The sequence below is a fragment of the Natrix helvetica genome (genome assembly GCF_964273705.1).
Source record: "Natrix helvetica genome assembly, chromosome: 1".
Classification (NCBI taxonomy): Eukaryota; Metazoa; Chordata; class Lepidosauria; order Squamata; family Natricidae; genus Natrix; species Natrix helvetica.
Window position 1 is genome coordinate 83,077,569 of NC_138548.1, and position 23,454 is coordinate 83,101,022.

The window sequence follows — 23,454 nt, forward strand, 5'->3', positions numbered from 1 at the left end:
AACTTTAAGACTTGTGGACTTCAACTCCCAGAATTCTGGGAGTTGAAGTCCACAAGTCTTAAAGTTCCCAAGTTTGGACACCCCTGCCCTAGATCATTTCAAACAAATGGTTGTCCAATCTCTTCTTTAAACCCCCCAGTGATGGAGCACCCACAACGTCTGGAGGAACTTGTTTCACCGATTAATTGTTCTAACTATAAGGAATGTTTCCTAAGTTCTAGGTTGGTTCTCTTCTTAATTAGTTTCCATCCATTGCTGCAGGGATGAAATTTTGATGCAATTCAAAAAATTATTCAGCCGTATATGATGTTTTTTTAAGTATATATGGACGTTAAGCACATTATATTAGTCTTAAAAATAATTCAGAAAGTGGGCATACTAGTAGACATCAAATCACATAGTGGACAAATGGTATAGAAGAAAATATTCTGAAACTACAGGAAAGAATAGTTTTTCTAAGGTTCTAATCCCACCAAATAATACTATTTTTGCTTGTTACCAACCCCAAGTATCAGGTTTAAGTTATGAATTGTCTCAACTCAGCTCCTAAAGCTTTATAGCCTCTTCTTTTGTTTAACCATGGATGCTTCCACAACATCAAGTTAAGTATAACTCTTCTAAGACAAGTATGAAAGAAAAGAACGGTATCCAGCAAGGATCTGCAGTCAATAACCCAAAGAACCATAACACTTCCTGTCTTATCCTCACCTCATCCACTTCATATTAGATAGAAAACAAGTATGTTTTTAACCTCTGTGTCAAGGGCCATATTTAACCAATCATTTAGTTCCATAGCAAAAGAGACAGAAAAAAGAAAGAAAAAATGAACAGCTGCTGAGCAGGTGGTAGAGGTTTTCACACATCTTCACACAAATTAAGCTTCTGCATCCATAGACTATTTTTCCATTCAATATCTATGCTGGACAAAAATTTTCTGAATATGTATTTCTTAACAAATATCAAATAATTTCATGACACTTCTAAGATTACATAGATGCCTTAATATAAAATCTTATTAATAAATAAGATTGATCATAAATGAAATGAATGCATTCTGTGCCTGAAGTAACAGATATGTTTAGCAAACCAGTATATTTTATATACTGTATATAAAACATAGAAAATATTGTTATGCATTATAAAATAAGAATACTTATTGTGGAAAAAAATACAATACATTCTATCTAACAAGCATCCAAAGATATGTTTTGGCTTTATTGATATATTCACACACACACATACAATATACCGCGAGTCAAAATGAAAATAGACTCAATTACAGTAAAACCTTCAGTTAATGGATCATTCATGGGAAGGGATTATCAGTTAAATCCAAAATCTGTTAAATAGGAATTTAAGTAATTTGTGTCAATTTAGCCAATTGCATAATTGTGTCACTGACATAAAAGGTTTTGTTTTCAATAAATATTCAATAATAGATTCACCCTTGATTTAATGGGTTCTAGTTAATTAAGTAACAGTGGGATGATATTGTATCTGAAGTTAGTTAAATCAAATTTCAGTAAGCCCACTACTTTATATTATTAACACAACAAAGATAAGGGGATTTAATTTTTTGAATTAATACTGGAGATTTTGAACTAGATTAAAAATATATTAGTAATAATCTGAGAACACCCATAGATACAAATAATGGTAGTTATTATAGAATTTAGGAAAAATCCCCAAACAGTAATTTCCAGGTAGGTTAAACAACATCAAAAACAAATTCATGAGTTTTTTGTTACATTAAACGAGTCACATTCTGAGGTTTTTTTTTTAATAATGTATGTCAAATCAACTAACACTAACAGCACTCTGGTCTAGAATTTATCCTAATAATTTATCCTTTTCAGAAGAAGCAAATTATTAGCACATATTGATTTAGAAAAAAGGTAAAATAAATAAGGTTCTTTACTGACTAAATAGCTAAACTGATTAATAATCCATTTAAAAAATACCATGTAATGAAACTGTAAGCATTATATACCAAAATAGGAGTAAAACAGATATTGTATTTAAGTTACTGAAAAAAATGTAAAACTCACTGATATTTTAAGAAAACCTGGCATTAATTAGCATTAATTTTAGGACAATATTTAATCTTTAAATATTTAAACCCATATGTATAAATAAGTTTTTAAGAATATACCCTTATTTGCAGTTTCAACTAGTAAATATATCCTGCAATGTAAAATGAATCCAAAAATTTAATTGAACAATACAGTACTCAGAATATTTGCCCGCCTAAAGTGCTGCAAAACTAACAACCACCAAGCAACAGATTGATTCAAAGATCAATATTTGCAATTTTGTACCCATTAATAATACTCTTGAGTATACAAATAAAGAAATTATGTTGTTAAATCCTAACAGTTTTGAACAAAAGTTTCAGACTGAAAGAAGAGTTCAGCAGAAGAACAAATTACATGTGGAAGGTGAGGAATCTCATTGTTATCAAGAGCTATGTTCCCTCTAAGGTGCGCGGCTGCGCGGCCGCGCACATGGCAAGTAAATACCGCGCAGCAGTTTCTCACTGCCGCGCAGTGTCATTTGCCAGACAGGGACTGCAGTCTCTGCACTCTGCAGAACAGTCGCGGAATCGCGAACGAAACCCCCTCCAGCTAAACAGGAGTCTTGACAACATTTTTAAAAAAGTTTGGGTGGAATTGGTGCGGTTTATTATGCGGTTGCATGTGGGTGGCACCTCCTGATTCTCCGCGCTTCGGACCTGTCAACAAAGTTTTTCGCTTGCGTGCAAGCCGGCGCCCTAAACGGGGCTGGGTCCGGTCGTCTCTTCCCTGCCTTTCCTTCCCTTTTTATGTCCTGTCTCAGACGTGCGGGCGGGCATGCGCATGCTGTGGACACGCCCGCTTAGACGCCGAGGTTGCTGCGTGCTAAGCTGCGTGCGTATCTCCCAAATGTTAAAGGACGTCCCGGCTCCCCTCCCGCCGCCACCGCCTTAGTCGCTTTCCCGGCCTTTGTCCCACCCGGCAGCCCTATCGAGGTCGTGCTTCTGCCTGGCAGCTGCTTGCTGAGAAGCCCGTGGAGGAGCAGGCGAGGGGCACTGTGTCTCCCCCAGGACCGAAAAGCCCCTTTCTGCCTCTGCCTTTGTCGACGGCTGCACTGAAGCCCATTAACTCCCGGACCCCCCTCCCCAATATCTGGACCTTCTGTGTGCTGGGAAGTTGCAGGGGGAGGATGGAGAAAGCTCAGCCCGTCTTTGTTCCCCAAACTACAGAGAGCAACACTCGGAGGAGGCCAAGTTTCCTCTGCCTTGGGGGAGATTTAAAAGAGGGCAGCAGTCCAGGTGCGCGGGGGGGGGGGGGGGTAAACTTCCGTTTTGTTCGGGATGAGGTGGAGCCAGTTATCCCCGTCCAGACATCCTGCGTGCGTATCTCCTCCTGGTTTTTTTCCTCTTACGTGCCCCCTTGGTGCAGCAGGCTAACGCCGGCCAAAGGAGTGGGGCAGACAGCACAACTGGGTAAATTATAAACCACAGATTTTAATCCTATTTAATTTTTAATGGTATCAAATTTAGCTATAAAGTGGCCTTACCTACTTTTTCCCCCCTGGGCCTGCTAAATTCTGGCCTGGATTTCCTATTGTGCAATTTGTGTCATGGACTTAATCATTTTAAATTCCATTAAATGCCAGTACACATCCTTTCTGCCAAGAGATCAGAAAAAAACAATGCTCTAATCTTCTGATATTTAAATGATTTATAATGTTGTTTAGATATATAATTTGGATTACATTTGAAAGCTTTGCATTGATTAAATACTATGGAATACAATTCTACAGCAGTTCTTCTTTCTTTTTGGGTTTTAGAAAAGGATAATTCCCTTTTTAGCCAGGCTTTTTGAATTAGTTTATGGTGATGTTAACACTAGTTTTTAAGTAGATTTCAATTTTTTAAAAGAATCTGTTAGCTGCTTTGAATGCTTTGGAGATGAAAAGATGGGGTACAAAACTGAAATAATAAAAAATTAGTACATTCATTTTGAAAAATAAATGCAATACTTGATTAATTTTATATCTTTATTCAAAATAGTTTTGGCAAGGGGGAGAGTTTCATGATAAATCATTTTATTACATTTATATTGCATTTATATATTATATTTATTACATGTATACTCCACATTATATATTTGTATTGTTATTTTAGTGTTTATTGTCAATTTTGATTGATATTATATTGATATATCAATACTGATTTTAGTCATACTAAATAACAATTACTGCTATTATTTATCAGCATTAAATATTTACAGTTTTTAATATTGACTTAGTCATATTTTAGAATAATAGGATTATCTTTTGATAGGATAATTGGCAAAATCTAATTCAGATGTGATGGGTTGCATTCCAAAGGAATGTGAGAGGACAGGTTGCCTGCAAAATGCCAGGGCCCAGGCTGTTGGTGCCATGTCTCTCTCTAGCCAGTCTAACAATGTAAAAGTTGAGCAGAGAGGCTTTTTTTTTCAGTGTGAGCAGAAAAGTATAGTGTTTGAGCGGCACATTTTCATGCCTGGCATTCATCGGGTTGAAACCTCACTCGCAATTGGTGCTTGACGCTTGGAACGTTGCGCAAATATCCAGCAGACGTGACAGCAGTTCAAACTGTTGCTCTCTTAGGTGCTCAGGCATGAAAATGTTCCGCTCAAACACTATACTTTTCCGCTCACACTGAAAAAAAATTAGAGGGAACATTGATCAAGAGTGCTCAAAAAAGGACTCACACAGGTCTGGAATAGCCTATGTTGGAATTGACAGGGTGGGGGTTGATTAGATGAACCATTGGAGCCCTTCCAATTCTACAATTCTGTGATTTCAGAACACTGACAGATGTGGCTCTAATTTCATTCCTACATTTTTGCCAGATGTTGCATCCTCAATAGACTAAAAGAAAAGAAACAGGGAAGGGAAGTATCTATAAAAATAATTACAAATTTAAGGATATGTATTTACAGTTCTATACATTACTGTTATAGGGTAGGTATACTATGTAATAGTATAATAAAAAAGTAGAGTGCTAAATAATATGGATACCTGATCACATTAAGATCAACTCTTTGCTATTTTCAATAGCACTCAGAAGTTAACCATTTCTAGCACAACTGTAGCGTTTAAGTAACCCATCTCCAAATAGAGAGTCTAGCAAAGGCTATGAAAATCATAATGAATCAAGGGAGCAGAGACCTCTTCTGGCTATTTGTCATATTGGCAAACATTCATAGCAAAACAAAAACCTTTGGGATCTCACTCACAGAATTTAAGTAATCTAATTACCTCATAAATAATCCAAGTCCACATTAGTTTCCAAGACTGCCTCGTGTCAATTGACTTGAGTAGGAAAACTATTACCTCCTCATAAATTTGGCCCTCACATTACATTATTAGTTTTCCTGATATTTATGCTTGATTTCATATACTTCAATATCCTCTTTGTAACCTTGATTACATTCCCTAGACACATTCATTTTTATAATGAATAGGACTGATAGATTGATTCCTCATTAAAGTTCTTTAAAACAAGTTCCAGACTTTGTTTTTCCAAAGAAATTTTGAGCATTCAACTGATCTACAGTCCAAAACAGAAGATTCACATTTTAAAACTAATGCTGGATTATCATTCTAAAAAGAAACAAAGTTATTTTAAAGTTCCAACAGACTTTATCTTCGAACTTTGAATATCAGTTCTCCTGAATCACATGCATTTATTATTTATTGGTAGCGCAGTGGTTAGAATGCAACTTTGCAGTATTGTAGCCTAACTCTGCCCACTGTCAGAAACTCCATCTTGACTTGGCCTTCCATCCTTCCGAGTTTGGTAAAATGAGGACCCAGATTGTTTGGGGCAATATGCTGACATTGTAAACCGCTTAGAGAGGGATGAAAAGCACTATGAAGCAGTATATAAATTTAAATGCTATTGCTATTTACCCAATTTTCCTTTTATCTACATTTTTAGATAATTACTCACTTAGCATTCTCTTCCTCTTTTATCATTTAATACTTAGTATAGGCAATAATAACTGTCATAAGAACATGTCTGCGTAAATATAGAAGATAAACAGAGAAACAGGTATCTCACTCCCAGAATTTGGATAGCACATAAAGGTAGTCCCCAGGTTAAGAACGTTTGATTTATGGACAACTTGTACTTATGAAAGGATTGTCAATGATTAAAAACTAAGATTGGTATTCTTCCTTCAAGCTGATAATATATTGAAGCTGTGTGGTCTTTTCATAAAACACTGAAGCAGAATGTTTTTAATGCACAGTCTGTTTTCAGCAGTTAATGAAAGAAAGCAGAATGCTATCTGCCATTATTACTAATAAGAAATCCATTCATAAGTTCAAGTTACAGGTTAATGACATTTCAACTTAAAGACAGATTTAGGAATGTGTCTCATTCTTAACCTGAGACTGCCTGCACATTAAAATGATGGCTTCCATTTTGAAATGCAGAATATGGTTGCCTATCACCTTCTTAAAAGCATCTGTGAAGTGTTATAAAGAGCATGTCATTTATTTATTTAATCTTTTATTCATTCATTTACTATGCTAAAAAAGCAACAATCTGTTTTACATAATCTATAAATAAAATATGTAAAATAATCTTCAGCATGACAAGATTCAAAGTGTTTAATATACAGACCAACATTTATTTAGGTGTATGTGCTATCATTCTTTCCCAGAGGAGTCCATAGTTATTGAGTTATGGAGAGAAAATTTGGTGTAGTGGTTAGGGTTCTGGCCTAGAAACCACAAGACTTGGAGTTTTAGTCCCACTTTATGCATAAAGGTCATCTGGATGACCTTGGGCCAGTGGTGGGTATCAGGTGGTACACCCCGGTACGGGTCTACCGGTGCCTGCCAGGAATACCGGGTACCTTTCTGGTATGGTGCTCTGGAGAGCCCACCCGCCCGCCCTCGTTTCTTACCTGTATTTGAAGGAAACGGGCCATCTGCACACACACACGCAGCGTACGATGCCTGCACGACGCTCTGCCAAGCAGCTGGAGCATTGTGGAGGCGTCGCAGAGCATTGCAGGAGGTAAGGACGCATGCACACGCTGCACGCATTCATGTAGTGGCTGCCAGGCCCCATTGTACCGTACCGGTTGCAACGGCATCTGGAACTCACCACTACTTTGGGCCAATCAGTCCCTCTCAGCCCACACACTTAACAGATTTGTTGTTGTGAAGAAAATATTAGGTATGTTTGCCTCCTTGGGTTATTTTTTTAAAAAGGATAAAAATATAATAATAATTTACAGGAGGGGAGCAGAGTGAAATAATGTGACCAAGGTCTCAAATTAAAGTTTGACTCCTCATGACTTTATGAGTCTATCCATGTAGTTTTCTTGACAATAATATGGAAAGGAATTCCTATCATTTTCTTTCTACATGTTAGCTTTACATTTTTCAACTAACCTACAGCCCTGATATTTTTAGAAGTCTGTCATCTGAGCACTAACTGGATCCCCAATATGTTTTGCTCATAGTTCAAACAGGTAAGTCAGTACAAAAACCAAGAATCAAAGTCTATTAAAAAATCACCATCATTATCAAGCTAAACAATAATCAAATTAAAAACAGTATTGTCACAAGTTATAATGTTATTTTGTAATGTTCTCTGACCTGGACAAATGGGGTAATTTGCATAGATGTGCCAAAAATAAAATCAGAGGAGAAAGTGCTACGTATGCCATTTTCAATGCCTGGATGAAAGGCAGCAAATATATTTAATGAATAAATGAAACAAACATATAAATACACTAATTGAGAGTCCTAACTTTAATGAAAGTATGAAAATCATTCAGAACTTGCATAAGCAAGTAATCAAATGTCTTTTTTATTCATTGTAATTCATTTGCCATTTCATATCATTCATTTCATTTTACAAAACAAGTATAGAATATTATGTTTGTGTAAACTCAGTGTACCTATATTGCATAATTTACCAATAGGGAATGCTGTGCACCTCCTCTGAAAAAACCACTAACATTTAAAAACATGCAAAACATTTTAACATTTACCCCATATAAAGCTATCCTACATATATGCACATGAGGCTCAAAGCAAAACAATGATTTATATTACACCTATTTCTGCACATTAATGAATATTAATTGTACCTGTCTCTGCATCTCTTCAATCTGCCGCTGAGGTATGTTCTGTAGGATATTGTACAGCTCAAGCATCTTCTCCTCAGGTATTACCACAGAAGCTCTAAATGTAGACATAGGAAAAGAAAAGAGGAAATACTTTGAAAACCTAAGCTACCCCAAGGTCATAGTTAATGTCAGAGAAATTAAGAATGGTCTAGATCTAGACATGGTCTCTTCTGAATGAAAGGGTCCCTTCCATTTACAGCAGTGTTTCTCAAGCAAGCAACTTTAAGATAGGTGAAATTCATTCAACTGCCAGGATTCCCTATGCCCGTGATGGCAAACCTATGGCATGTGTGCCACAGGTGGCACATGTAGCTATATTTCCCAGAATACCAACCCTCAGCTCCGGTGTGCATGCGCGTGTCAGCTGAGTAATTTTCGGCCTTCTGGAGGGCCGGGGGAGGCCCTTTTCGCCCTCCCCAGGCTTCAGGAAAGCCTCCGGAGCCTGGGGAGGGCGAAAAACGGGGCCAACGGGAAGTTCAGAAATGATCCATTTCTGCCTTCCGGAGGACCTCTGTAGCCTGGGAGGGCAAAAACACTCCACACACACGGGGTGGGGGTGGGGTCACACGCACATGTGCAGCAGGGTCACACTCACATGCGCAGGTGAGTGGGGCACACATGCACAGGTGGGTGGGGCAGACATGCGCAGGTGGGTGGAGCGCATTCTATTGTGGGTCAGGGCACGAGCACACACAATTTTGGTACGCCTTTACAAAAAGGTTAGCCATCACTGCCCTATGCCATTTTAAAGTTGCTTGAGAAACACTGCTTTATAGCATGATTCAGTAGAGTTCTCCCCAAATTTTTCCTAAAGGGAGAAATTCTGTCTAAATTTTTCCGAAAGGGAGAAATTCAAGATCCAATAGAAGATCCATGTAGTTAATTAACTAACAGAAATGGGGAAAATTACTTTTTAGAGTTAAATTGATAAAACCAGAGACTCGAAGGCCCACCCCCAAAAAAATGAAAAAAGGGGAAAGGATTTAAAAAGTTGTAAAAAATCTTGAGATTTTTTAAATGTAAAGATGACTTATTTCCTAGTATCTTTTTAAAATAATACATAAAATTGTTAAAATATGAAAGAATTTTGTCTATGCTTGAAAATGCAATGTATTAATAACATCTGATACATTGAAGCTTGCCTCAATAAGGATAAAGCAGTTTTCAAAAGTGCATAAATATAATAATCCTCATGGTGACAGTACCTCAAATTTAGAAAATGAGAGTGCTTTGACAATATTTATTATGGTAAAGCACACATGATGTGCTTTTCCATGAACATTAGTTTTTCTATGGATGTGCAATGTATTCTACGAATGTCCCAAAAGTGCTTTTTCAGGAGGCAACTGGACTTTCTTGCTTTGAAGACATTTCACTTCTCATCCAAGAAGCTTCTTCAGCTCTAACAAGATAGTGAGGAATGGAGACAGCTGGTCATTTTCATCCTTTTAGGGTCATTGAAGCACTTGGAGGTGCTTCAAACTGTGTCCTCAGGGTCATCTGAGGAGTGTTTCTGTTTCCTGCAGTCTGTAATTTATTTTTTCTCTGGAAATCCATTCTTACTCCCACACCATTCCTACTCCCAACCACATCCTATCAGAGCTGAAGAAGACTCTTGGATGAGAAGAGAAACATATTAAAAGAAAAAATAAGAAAGTGCAGTTGCCTCCTGAAAAAGCACCTTTGGGAGAACCATGACCTGGATGACTGAGAATTTCTACAGACTATTCTATGAATGGAATAACTATTTCAGGGGGGTTGTACCTGAGCGAAAACTTTCATGTTTAATCTGAATGTGGATCAAAGCTAGACTGTTTTCTTCCAGACACCAGCAGAGCCATGGTTATTCTGAGGTGAAGTGCTTTTGATAGGAGCAGGTAAAAGTCAAGGACATCAGTAGCAATAGCAGTTAAGGTGAGAAAAGAATGTGAGGTCACTGGGAAGAGGAGGAACACAGTGAGAGCTGCTGAGAGGAGGTGATAAGGGAGAAGTGGCATGTACACACCATAAAATCATCATCATTATTTTTTTATGGAGTGAGCAGAGCAAGGTTGGCACATATCATCCACGTAAATTTCATACTGGCTGAAACCTGTAATTTGGATTTTGCTTCTGCTGAACCATAGCTGTTTCAGAAGTTTGGCAGAACTTCAGGTACAGAATGTATTTGTTTTGAATGTCAAAACGTTTTCTATTTCATGCACACTCAATGCTTTTTGTACCTGCTTAACATAACAAAGAAGAAAGCGTAGAATACAACAATTTCTTTGTTGGATTATTGACTGTTGATGAAAATTATTTTTCAGTATCTGGATGGTATAACGGAGAAATCCAAAAATGTAACTTTTTTTCTACTATACTATTTCTTCTGTTTAACATTACATTTTGCTTTTATGCATCTCTTAATCACAGAAAAAATGAACTTCCGGGAAATCTCCAGGATTTTTGGATTTAGCTTGGTCTAGGATGCTTAGTTTCCCAGCTGAAACTATAGTTGAGTCTCTCCACATCTTGTAAGATTATGAAGTTTTCATCCAATCTTCTAAGAGCTAGTTGGTGTTAATGGATTCCTTTCTAATCTTCTCAGAATCCTACACAGTTAGCTGTTATAGTCCTTACACTGTATGTTGTAGTCAGTGGTGGGTTTCAAATTTTTTTAGAACCTCTTCTGTAGGTGTGGCCTGTTTTGTGGGAGTGGCTTGGCAGTCATGTGACCGGGTAGGAGTGGCTTGGTGGTCATGTGACTGGGTGGGCATGGCCAACTTGGAAAATGTGGTGAAACTCACTTAACGATGCTCTTGCTTAGCAACCAAAATTTTGGGCTCAATTGTGGTCATAAGTTCTCTTTCTTTTTCTTTCTTTCTTTCCTTCCTTCTTTCTTTCTTTCTTTCTTTCATGTCTCTCTCCCACTTTCTCTTTCTTTCTTTCTTTCTTTCTCTCTTTCTTTCTGTCTGTCTCTGTGTCTGTCTGTCTGCCTGTCTCTCTCTCTTTGTGGCTCTTTGTCTCTCTCCCTTCCTCCCTCCCTCTCTGTCTTTCTCTGTCATTCTCTCTGTGTGTCTGTTTCTCTCTCTCTCTGTATCTCTCTCCTCCCTCCCAACTCTGTCACTCTCTGTGTGTATGTATGTGTGTGTGTGTGTGCTCACTCTTTCTCTCTGTGTCTCTCTGTCTGTCTGTCTCTCTCCCTCTGTCTCTCCCCTCCCTTCCTCTCTGTCACTCTGTGTGTGTGTTTGTGTGTGTGTCCGTCTCTCTCATTCACTTAATCACTCATTCTGTGTGTATGTGTCTCTCTGTGTCTCTCTCTGTCTGTCTCCCCCTCCCTCCCCCTCTGTCTCTCTCTCTATATCTATATCTCTCTATATCTCTCTGTGTGTGTGTCTGTCAGTCTCTCTTTGTGAGAGGGATCTTGGAGTTCTAGTGGACAGCCATTTAAATATGAGCCAGCAGTGTGCAGCAGCTGCCAAAAAGCCAACACAGTTCTAGGCTGCATCAACAGAGGGATAGAATCAAGATCACGTGAAGTGTTAATACCACTTTATAATGCCTTGGTAAGGCCACACTTGGAATACTGCATTCAGTTCTGGTCGCCACGATGTAAAAAAGATGTGGAGACAAGAAAGAGTGCAGAGAACGCAACAAAGATGATTAGGGGACTGGAGACTAAAACATATGAAGAATGGTTGCAGGAACTAGGTATGTCTAGCTTAAGAGAAAGAAGGACTATGGGAGACATGATAGCAGTATTCCAATATCTCAGGGGTTGCCACAAAGAAGAGGGAGTCAAACTATTCTCCAAGGCACCTGAGGGTAGAACAAGAAGTAATGGGTAGAAACTAATCAAGGAGAGAAGCAACTTAGAACTGAGGAGAAATTTCCTGACAGTGAGAACAATTAATCAGTGGAACAGCTTGCCTCCAGAAGTTGTGAATGCCCCAACACTGGAAGTCTTTAAGAAGATGTTGGATAGCCATTTGTCTGAAACGGGCATAGGGTTTCCTGCCTAGGCAGGGGGTTGGACTAGAAGACCTCTAAGGTCCCTTCCAACTCTACTATTGTATTGTATTGTATTGTATTGTATTGATTCATTCCCTCCCTGTCTCTCTCTGTGCCTCTGTCTGTCTGTCTCACTCACACACACACACACACACACACACACATTGTGGTTACCTTGTTGAGTGTTCCAATCACATTTGAAACATTCAACAATTGGCCTGCATTTATGGTATTTTGCAGCATTCTGCGGTCATAGGACCAAAATATATGGTTAAAAGTACCTGGCAGTAGCATTTTTCCCTGGGGAGGCTCCGCAGAACATCCCAAAACTTCGGAGGGAAGCTTACAGCCCGGAGCAAAACCAAAGCCTCTCTCCCAAATGGCCTTTCCTCCCTCAGAGGGCTTCGGAGGGAAGCTTCTGCAGAAGCCCGGGTGAGTGAAAACGAGGAAGGAAGGGACAGTTGGGAGAGGGGCTTTGGTCCTGCTCCAGGCAGCAATTATGCAGGGTGTGCGGGCGCCCATGTTTTCCACGGAGTGGGGCCGCGGCTGGAAGAGAAAGAACGTGAGGTGGCACAGCGGTGGTGGCAGCGGCGGGGGGAGTCGGGGCGCTGCCCACTGAGCAGCACGACCCACAGCTGGCCCAGGAGCAGTAGCCGCCGGCACCAGCCACCTTGTGCCACCATCGCTCGCTACCACTCAGGCCGGAGCCCGGGCGGGCACGCAGAGAGGGCGTGGTGGCAGCGACGGCAGCCGAGCAGGGAGAACGCTTTGGTGGGCGTTGAGGGAAGGAAGGAATGAAGGAGGCTGCAGGCTGCTTTGCCCTCAGCTACGCTATCTCCTTCCGTTTTCTGCTGCCCGAACAAACTACCACCCGTCACCCCATGCTCAGCAAAGCAAGTCCAGGGAAGACCTTTGCTGGCGGCCAGGTTCTAGGCCGCCTGGCCACCAGCAAAGGATCTCCCGGATTTGCTTTGCTGAGCATGGGGTGATGGGTGGTAGTTTGCACGGCCGGCACCTAGGAGGCCCTAGGCCTTGCCACGTAAGCTCCCGCCGCCGTCTCCACCCCCGCTGGCAGCCAGGCATCTTAGGCAAATCTGGGGACCTTGCAAAGGCCTTGCAAGGTCCCCAAACTTGCCAAAGACACCAGCCGTGCTGCGTAAGCTCCCGCCGCCGTCCCCACCCCCACACCCGGGCTTGCTGGCAGTCATGCGGCCCTGTGCTATAAGCAAGCCCGGGATCCTTGCAAGGCCACAAAAGGTCACCGGACTCGCTTATAGTGCAGGGCTGCGGCAGGCTGCTCCAGTTGGCCTGACCCCCCCCCCCCGCTTAGATGCAGCTTACTTACCTCCTTGGCAGGCAGCAATAGAGAGCCAAGCAGGAAAAAAGGTAAGTGGGTTTAGTTATGGCACTTAGAGGTGGGCGGGGGTGATTGGTGAGCTAGCCAATCAGTGAGCGGCGGGCGGGGGTAGTGTTGTGCAGACGGGTGGGGGGAGGGAGCTGGAACCGGTTCTAAACGGCACGGTAGATTTGTGGAACCTCTTCTATAGAACCAGTTAGAACTGGCAGGAACCCACGCCTGGTTGTAGATGACTCCTGCTTTTTGTTCTTGAGCTACTTGATCTTTCGGTTTACTTAAAATCTTTTGGAGTGTTTGCGTTATATAGTGATGTTGTTTGGTTGTCATAGTCTGTGCCTGTTTCTGTTATTCTTTTTTAATGTATGGTAGTGTATTCTTTTTCATAGCTTGTGTTTGTTATGCTTTAGGGGTTGAGCAATCTGTGGTCTAAATTTTTGAAACTTTATCAAAAATTGCATGACTGCTCAAACACTCAATCCACTACAGCTGAATATTCTTGTACCGGTATATCTTGGAAATAAGACAAATAGATTCAATCTATATGTTTTTGATATTCTTCTCAGAGTCATGCAATCTTCCAAATAAGCCATACAGTGATAATAACAGAATTTAGTCCAGAATTTCAAGCAACAAAGAGAAAAAGGTATGTATGTACCTCTTCCAGTCCAAAACTTCAGAGAAAGGAAGAACATAAGAATCCGCTATGACAACAGGGATGCAACCAGCCTGAAGAACATCACTCAGAACAGCTTGTCCTAAACGTGCTCCCCGCAGAACAATACAGAATGTGGCTTCCTGTGGACAAAGAACCACAAAATAGTTACAATTGTCTTTCTATTATCTTATTAAATTAAAACTAATGCCTGGCTTATTCATCATCTTATGTTTAGGAAACTGGATTTCATGATTATATATATAAAATACATATAGGGGTTTCCTTCTTCATATTAATTATGATAAATGTTAATTACAATTTTGAAATACTAAACTAATACCCCAACCATCCCTTTCCAGAATTATTTCAGTTTCTTCAAGTGACACCATTTGTCTCTCAGATGCTCCCATCTCAACAGGGAAAAAAAAGAACCTCCATACCTACATGGCAAACATGTACACCAGAAACTCTGGTACACACATGTATACCAGAGTTTCCTGTACTAAAGATACCATATTTAAAAAGGTTCATAAGATGCCTACAGATTAACATTTTTAAACACATAAATACTAGTGTCTGAGTCAGGCTGCAATGTTAAAAACATAAGAAAGGCAGTTTGGTGTAGAGGTTAAGAATCAGGCCAGGAGACTGTTGCAATTTCTAGTCTCACTCTGGGCATAAAGCCAACTGGATAACCTTAGGCCAATCACTTCTCTCAGCCCTAGGAAGAAGGCAATGGCAAATCCCAAGCAGTCTCTGGGTCAAAAACTAAGTTGAAAGTACAAAAACAAACACTCAATTACTTTACTCAGATCCAAACTTTTCATGGGGGAAAAAAAAGTTCTGCTCATGGCTCAGTGAATGAGTCATGAGCAGAGGTATTTTTTCCATGGAAGTTCAGGATCTGACTTAAAACAATTGAGTGTTTGTTTTTTGGAATTGGGAGAAGTTGAGATTTCAGTAACCTTTCCTTTCTTTCAAAATTCTGCTCCAGAAGATAGCTTGAATCCCTTAGAAGAATATCAAAAATGATAGAAAGACTAGATTGGAAGAATCCTGTCAATTCCATATTCTGCCAGACTCCTTAATTAGGTCTCAAAACATCTGCTCACCCATAAAACCTTTACACTCCGAGAAGGGTAACAATGCACCAAACTCATCATGTAAAATCAGTGAAAGGTTGTATAATAAATCGAATGCTTCAGATATTTATCTACAGCAGAAGCCGTCATAATTTAAACAATAAGTCATACTCTCTTGTAACCAACAAGAAATGATAGGAACAAAATGCAGCATTACCTGAAGGACCTGAGGATAATCAAACACCAGGTTTTTATAGCAACGTTTTCGAATAAATGGAATTCCCTCTGAAAGGTTACTACACTTGTCCAAGATTAGCACAGATTCTGTATTCTCTGCTTGAAGAGCCTCCAGTTCTGAACAGTATTCAGGATGAAGAGCAATTTGGGAGGAGAGGAGAAAGTATCTGCGGAGACTGAAGAAGACACAACAATTGGAACCATATAAATTTAGAAATATATTCATTAGGCAATTGAAAATGCACTTCTTTATGCTGCCAATGACTTGGGCATAGTGGTGGCACAGTGATTAGAATGCAGTATTGCAGGCTAATTGTTGCTGATTGCCAGCAATTTGACAGTTCGAATCCCACTAGGCTCAAGGTTGACTTGGCCTTCCATCCTTCTTAGGTCAGTAAAATGAGGACCCAGATTGTCGGGAGAAATATGCTGACTTTGTAAACAGCTTAAAGAGGATGTAAAGTACTATGAAGCAGTATATAAGTCTAAGTGCTATTGCTATTACTAAACAAACATTGTCTTATATATTTGTTCACCTCTGGTTTTTAGTGCATTAACAATATGATAGTTGGAAAAAATTATGTATCAACCCAATTGTGAAAACATTATTAAATAAGTTGAATAAGCAAAATGCAGTAGGTAGTGCAGTTAAAGAATACATACATTTGATCTTCACACTTGAACACAATGTGAGCCACTAACATCAATGAATCATGAATAAGTATGGTGGGACTTCAGACAAACTATATCACCCTCTGAATTTACTGATGTCATTCTCAATGTATTCAATTAAACTTATTTTCAAGGATGCGAAGAATAGAACATTCTCCAATAAATATGCTAAAGATTGTGTTTAGAAGTGGTTTTGAAAAGAGCTGATGTGGTTCCCATCTCAAAAACGGGAAAAAATTAGATCCAGGAAACTACAGACCTATCAGCCTAACCTCAATACCAGGAAAGATTCTGGAAAAAATAATCAAACAACGAATTTGCGAACACCTAGAAGCAAACAAAGTAATAGCCAAAAGCCAACATGGATTTGTCAAAAACAGATCATGCCAGACTAATCTTATTGCATTCTTTGATAATGTGACAAAATTAGTGGACCAGAGGAATGCCGTTGATATAGTTTACTTGGACTTCAGTAAGGCTTTTGATAAGGTAGACCATAACCTACTACTAGATAAAGTAGAAGAATGTGGGTTAGACAGCATCACCACCAGATGGATTGGTAACTGGCTGACCAACCGCACTCAACGTGTAGTTCTCAATGGAACTGCATCTACATGGAGGGAAGTATGCAGTGGAGTACCCCAAGGCTCTGTTTTAGGCCCAGTACTCTTCAACATCTTCATCAATGATTTGGATGAGGGAATAAATGGGGAACTCATCAAATTTGCAGATGATACCAAGCTGGCAGGAATAGCCAACACTCCAGAAGATAGGCTTAAGATACAGAAGGATCTTAACAAACTTGAATATTGGGCACTATCTAATAAAATGAAATTCAATGGTGAAAAGAGTAAGGTTCTACATTTAGGCAACAAAAACGGAATGCACAGGTACAGTATAGGTGATACCTTACTCAGTAGTAGTAACTGTGAAAGGGATCTTGGAGTCCTAGTGGACAACCATTTAAATATGAGCCAGCAGTGTGCAGCAGCTGCCAAAAAAGCCAACACAGTTCTAGGCTGCATCAACAGAGGGATAGAATCAAGATCACGTGAAGTGTTAATACCACTTTATAATGCCTTGGTAAGGCCACACTTGGAATACTGCATTCAGTTCTGGTCGCCACGATGTAAAAAAGATGTGGAGACTCTAGAAAGAGTGCAGAGAAGAGCAACAAAGATGATTAGGGGACTGGAGACTAAAACATATGAAGAACGGTTGCAGGAACTGGGTATGTTTAGCTTAGGAGAAAGAAGGACTAGGGGAGACATGATAGCATTATTCCAATATCTCAGAGGTTGCCACAAAGAAGAGGGAGTCAAACTATTCTCCAAAGCACCTGAGGGTAGAACAAGAAGCAATGGGTGGAAACTAATCAAGGAGAGAAGCAACTTAGAACTGAGGAGAAATTTCCTGACAGTGAGAACAATTAATCAGTGGAACAGCTTGCCTCCAGAAGTTGTGAATGCCCCAACACTGGAAGTCTTTAAGAAGATGTTGGATAGCTATTTGTCTGAAACGGTATAGGGTTTCCTGCCTAGGCAGGGGGTTGGACTAGAAGACCTCCAAGGTCCCTTCCAACTCTACTATTGTATTGTATTGAAAAGATTAACATAAAATGCATCATATTAGCCCTGGCTTTCTACTCTTCCTCTTAAACTCTTTTATTATTTTTTCTTTTGGTTAGATACCAACTTGTAAATATTTTATGGGCAATAGAAGGTGGAATTTGTTTTCCTGGTTATAGCTGAACTATCCCAGTTTTGTTCAGCAATTCTTCTATTCAAAAAAAAACCCCAAAACTAACTTTTAATCAGGTAATTAATTTTTTAACAAAAAATGTAGGTGGCGAATGCGATCTATAAGCATAATTTAAAATGTATCATTTGATACATAAAACTGAATACATACCAATTCAGAGTTAGAGGGAGTTACTAATATTTAACCAATACCAGTAACAGGAAGTTATAAATACAATAAAAATTAAGTTCCAATTTTCAGATGGAAAACTATAGCTTTAGAAATAACGTAATTTAATTTGCGGAACATTGCCACATGACAATACTATCAGCAGTCACATGTTTGTCTTATATAGGGGTTGAGCTTGTTGTCAGTTTTGGGATCATACCATTCTGATGGTATTCATCTTGATTCATCTTGAGAAACTAGCTCAGATTGAAATGATTTATAAATTTCATAAACAAACGAACACATTAGTATATTCTCAAAAGATGACAGGCCAGCCTACTAGAAAAGACATATATTCTTCCCTTTGGGCATATGAAGCTGATTTAATTTAAGCCAGATCAGTTTTCCATATAACAGTGGATTGTCTATGAAAACGGAGCAAGATATCAAGTATTTCCTATTCTATCATTTTTCTTTAATAACTGTCTGTTACTTAAACTTGAAACTTTATAAGTCACCTGTAGGCAAATATTTTTTTTATTGTACTATTAAATGCCATTGCCTTGCTACTCAGACTCATGTAAAATATATCAGTAAATTAGGTTTGCAACTACTGGCACTTAAAAGTCACAATTTATAATAAAAATAAACTCATAAATTCCCAAAACAAATAATAATTAAAATATGAAGCAATGAACACAAGTATTAACTAAAAGGCATGTGATTGAAAGCACTCTTTCAAAATAATCTATCAAACCTTCCCTGAGTAAGCTCAGTTTCCAATAAAAAGCTGAACCACTCAGAATATGCAACTCCAAGTAGAAAGAAGCCAGATTTATAATGTGAAAGTGGAAGTTACAACCTTCTGTTAAATTTGTAAAGACAAGAAGATGGAGAATTTGGGATGATAGAGCATGCTTAAGATGAATAGTTTAGATATAAATGTAAGGGACAAGGGAGAGGAACTGAATGTGATACAAAAATGAGCATGAAGCATTTCTGGAATTTTAGAAAGAAGTTTCTGGTTCTGAAGTATGCCTTCTAAAGACTAAAATCTAATAACGCAAGCAGATCATAAAATAAGTGAGGAAATAAAGACAGGACAATTGATGATATCTTCTATTATCTATTAAACAAGGGAGATTCCAATAACATTTTAAAAAGAAAATGGCAGATTTTTCAAATATATATGAAATAGTAATGAGGGGAACTTTAGAAAATTAAAGTCTATTGGAAGATAAATTCCTGTGTTTGATGCTTTCAATTCCTAAGATGTCTTACTAATAATTTATTCTTCAAAGAACAGAAGAATGAATGAGAAAATGAGCTCTCCTTGATACCAACCTATAGGAAAGAATTAGTCAATGAAGTGAAATTAACAGGAATATTAGTGAAAAGTGATCATGTAATACTGATTTTAAAGGAAAGGAAAGCCATGTATAGTCAAAAATAAGAACTTTTTAAAAATGGATTTGAGTAAATCATAGTAAGTACTATTGGATGGAAGCATGTTTTCTTTTTGCCTATCGTGTTATGTTTTTTTCTAGAGAATTAATGTTGCAAAAATGAAAGAAAAATAGAGCTAGCAAGAAAGTTCTTAAAAAGAAGATATGAAAATGTAGTTATAAATAATTCTACTGGAGGCAGCAAGAAAACACTAAAAAAAATTGGTGAAGATGCACCAATATTATAATGAAGATCTGAAAACATGCAAAGACATAATCATAAAATGAAAAGAGGAACAATTCTCTAAGGAAAAAAATAGTTTGGAACTGAAAAAGTAAAAAATGTTAATACTCAGAATGATCCAAGATTCAAGACTTGGCAAAGTATGTTAAAAATAACGGCTTCCTCGGTTAGGGTTATTAATAGGATTAACAGAATAACAGAGCTGGAAGGACATTGGAGATCTTCTAATCCAACCTTCTGCTCAAGCAGGAGACCCTGTACCATTCCAGACAAATGGCTGTCCAGTCTCTTCTCAAAACCCTCCAGTGATGGAGTACCCATAACTTGTGTCAAAAAAGTGAAAAGTATCCGTATACTACTTGCTCAATGCAAAATGTTAATAGAAAAAAACAGTTAGTTACCCAATTCCTATTTGACTCAGTTTTCTCCAATAAAAGGGTGTGTACAATAATTATGAAGGAATAGATTGAAGCATGAGATTGATAAAACTCCTTTCAAGAAATACACAATTACTTTAAATGTGTTTAATCCAGAATCTGCTGAATGGCAATAGAAATTTTCGGATGAACCAATCAAATGGTCAGTGACGTGCGGTGAGGTTTATGGCTGGTGAGGCTGGCGACGTCATCAGGAAGGCGGGGAATGGGACCACATGTGCAGGAGACTGAGGCAGCCTCAGCCTCCTGCACACGTGGTCCCATTCCCCACCTTCCTGAGTCAACATGAAGGGGACCGCGGAGCGCGAGCCAGGGGAGCGCGCTCTGCGGTCCCCTTCATGTTGACTCAGGAAGGCAGGGAATTGGACCACATGTGCCTTTTCCCTTTTCCCTTTTTTTTTTCTTTTCATGATGAGAGCGGTGAGGCTCTGCCTCCCCTGACCGCACGTCCCTGCAAATGGTTATATATTATCCTGGACAAGGAATGGAAAATGAATGAAGTACAAATAGTGTTCACACTCTCAAAATAAAGGAGGGTAGAGAATCCAGAATTTATACAATCAGTCATTCTGACATAATATTGAAATATATTGAATATTTCAGCTCTCCAGTTCTAAATGAATGAAGGAGTACCAATATTAAGAGAATTTTACCAAATTCTGACCTGGCTGGCTGAATTTCCTGGTATTGTAAGCAAAATCACAATTAACATATTATCTTACCCTTGTCCTTTATTTAGCAATTGTATTTCTGCCGATAGGGGACTATAAACTGGAATACTGACATCGTATCCTTGCCGATAGGTCCATGTAGAAAAACCACCTCCTGCCAACAGAGCTCTGAGGATGATAGAAAGAAAATACCAGATTCACATGTTTTTTTTTTCCTTCAAATGCTCATTCATTTAAAGGATTTAGATAATCCGAGAGGTAAAATAAGGTTTAGGGTAGAAACATACTAACTGAAAGACAATAAACATACAACAAAAGACAATGCATCTAAAACTTAAGCCAGAGATTCAGGTATCTCTAACTGAACATTTTCTATCTCTTTAACTGCTATGAATAGTAGTTAAATGAAAAGCTGCATATTGTCAGTTTAATACATAATTGTTAGTTGAATTACAGCAGTTTAGTGACCATTGAAGTTACAACATCACTGAAAAAAGTGATTTCTGACACTTTTTCATACTTATAACCATTGCAGCACCCCCATGGTCACATGGTCAATATTGAGAAACTTGGCAATTGACTCAGATTTATGATAATTGTAGTGTGCTGGGGTCATGTGATCACCGTTTGCAACCTTCTAACAAGCAAAGTCAATTGGGAAGCCAGATTCACTTAAGAACGGTGTTACTAACTTAACAACAGTTGTGGCAAGAAAGGTCGTAAAATGGGGCAAAGCCCACTTAACAACTGTCTCACTTAACAACATAAATTTGGGGATCATAAGTTGAGGATTATATCTAAATGAGCATGGAAAGACAGCAAATTTCCAATTTGCAAAAATTTTAATTGTCCCTTTCAAGAAAAAAAATAACATGACCACTTGCAACATCAAATTCGACCCCACACTAGATACATCCAGAATTGAAACATATGCTAGGTTAATGGAAAAGAATTTAGTAAATAGAATGTTTTTAAATAATTGAATTATTTTTCATTATCAAGTATTTTTTAAATTATATTTTCTATTACAAAAAGGATTCTAAAGCAAATGGACTAATATTCATATGAATAGTGTTTAAGATATTGAACCAGACAAGGATTTTACTTTCTTCATCTTAAATTCAGGATGCTAAACACAAAATGGTAAATAAAAAGTTCCCCAAAATCAATATAGAATCTGGCTGCCTTCACCATCTGTTACAATAGAGTGTTATCACTATATTTTCTTAATAGGATACCTTATATTAGGAAAGGAAGGGAGAATAAATTTACTAGTTCTTTTTGACATTTCATCAGCTTTCAATATAAAATATTATGAAATAAAATAGGAGGAAGATGTGTTGAATATGTTCACCTTGGATTGTTTATAAAAACAATAAAGGTGAGATACAAACAAACAAATAAAAAATATTAATGGTTTCAGGCTACTTCTTACACACTGAACTGCAATACTCTCTCTCCTACACATTTGGACAGTTCCAGAAAAGGCTGCTTTGGCATTATCATTTCTCCCCAGTATGTTGCAGAATACCATATGTTTCACACATCAACATTCCCATTCATCTTAGGGAGGGTGGACTAATATGCATTCATTTCTTTCCTCTAGATCAGCATTTGCCAACTTCAGCAGTTTTAAGATGTGTGAACATCAACTCTCAGAATTCTCTGCCAACATGCTCTAGATAGTTCAAGCAATACACACACTGAAGCAGTGTAAGGGCAGGGTTACAGAAACACGGTGAAAGATTTATACGATCTGAAGAGAAACTAGAGCATTATATGAACATCAATGTATAGAAACACAATTTATGAAGATTTATAAAAATATAATAAAAAGAAAAAAGAAACAAGGAAGACTAATTAACTGACACCAAATACAGACAAGATGGCAATAATAGGAATGTTAAATGCAGACAAAATATCAACAGTGTGGATAATTCATTGGTCTAAGTAAGTGAATATGTGGGCTAATATCTTTCACATGTGCTCCTCCAACATTCTGACAAGTTAGGGGTTATGGGAATTGAAATCCAAAATATATAGAGGGCACCCAGTTGCCAATTTTACTACTATCCCCACTCTCAGAATAGGAATATTGTTTGAGATTATCCTTGGATCACACCTGGCTCAAAGTATTTTTTATAGCTTAAACTGAACCAATAAGTTTGAATTTATGGGACACAGGTAATCTTGCAATAATTACTCACTCTTTGGCAATCTCTAATTTGGATTACTACAATGTGTTTTACATATATATGTGGCTACTATAAATTAATCTTTTGGCAGCTTCAGTCACTCGACACAAGTCAGTTATATTGTTAATGGGAATTAATTACTATGATCACATTATTACTGTTTTATTGTAACCATCGACTATTAATTTTTTACTGCAATTAACTTTAGAAATTCTAAGCAACTTACACAATTCATAAATCTACTTGTCACAATGTAGCATTTTGACACATTTTGACATTTATAAATATTCATGAATTTATACATGAATTATGAGATTTATAAATGTGAGGTTTTATTCAAGGCATGTCTATAAATCTCAACTCTTCAGACACTCA

The 23,454-nt window shown here is 38.2% G+C and overlaps 1 protein-coding gene across 1 annotated transcript in view; it reads right to left on the minus strand.

Annotated features, from left to right (window-relative positions):
* EXT2 (exostosin glycosyltransferase 2) overlaps nucleotides 1-23,454 on the minus strand; it is an 80,914-nt gene that overhangs the window by 48,734 nt on the left and 8,726 nt on the right. Inside the window, exons 4-7 of the mRNA XM_081937049.1 lie at nucleotides 20,936-21,052; nucleotides 15,488-15,683; nucleotides 14,189-14,328; nucleotides 8,148-8,241 (exon numbers count right to left, since the gene is read on the minus strand). Coding sequence (XP_081793175.1) covers nucleotides 8,148-8,241; nucleotides 14,189-14,328; nucleotides 15,488-15,683; nucleotides 20,936-21,052 — 547 coding nt within the window. The remainder of the gene's footprint in view (nucleotides 1-8,147; nucleotides 8,242-14,188; nucleotides 14,329-15,487; nucleotides 15,684-20,935; nucleotides 21,053-23,454) is intronic.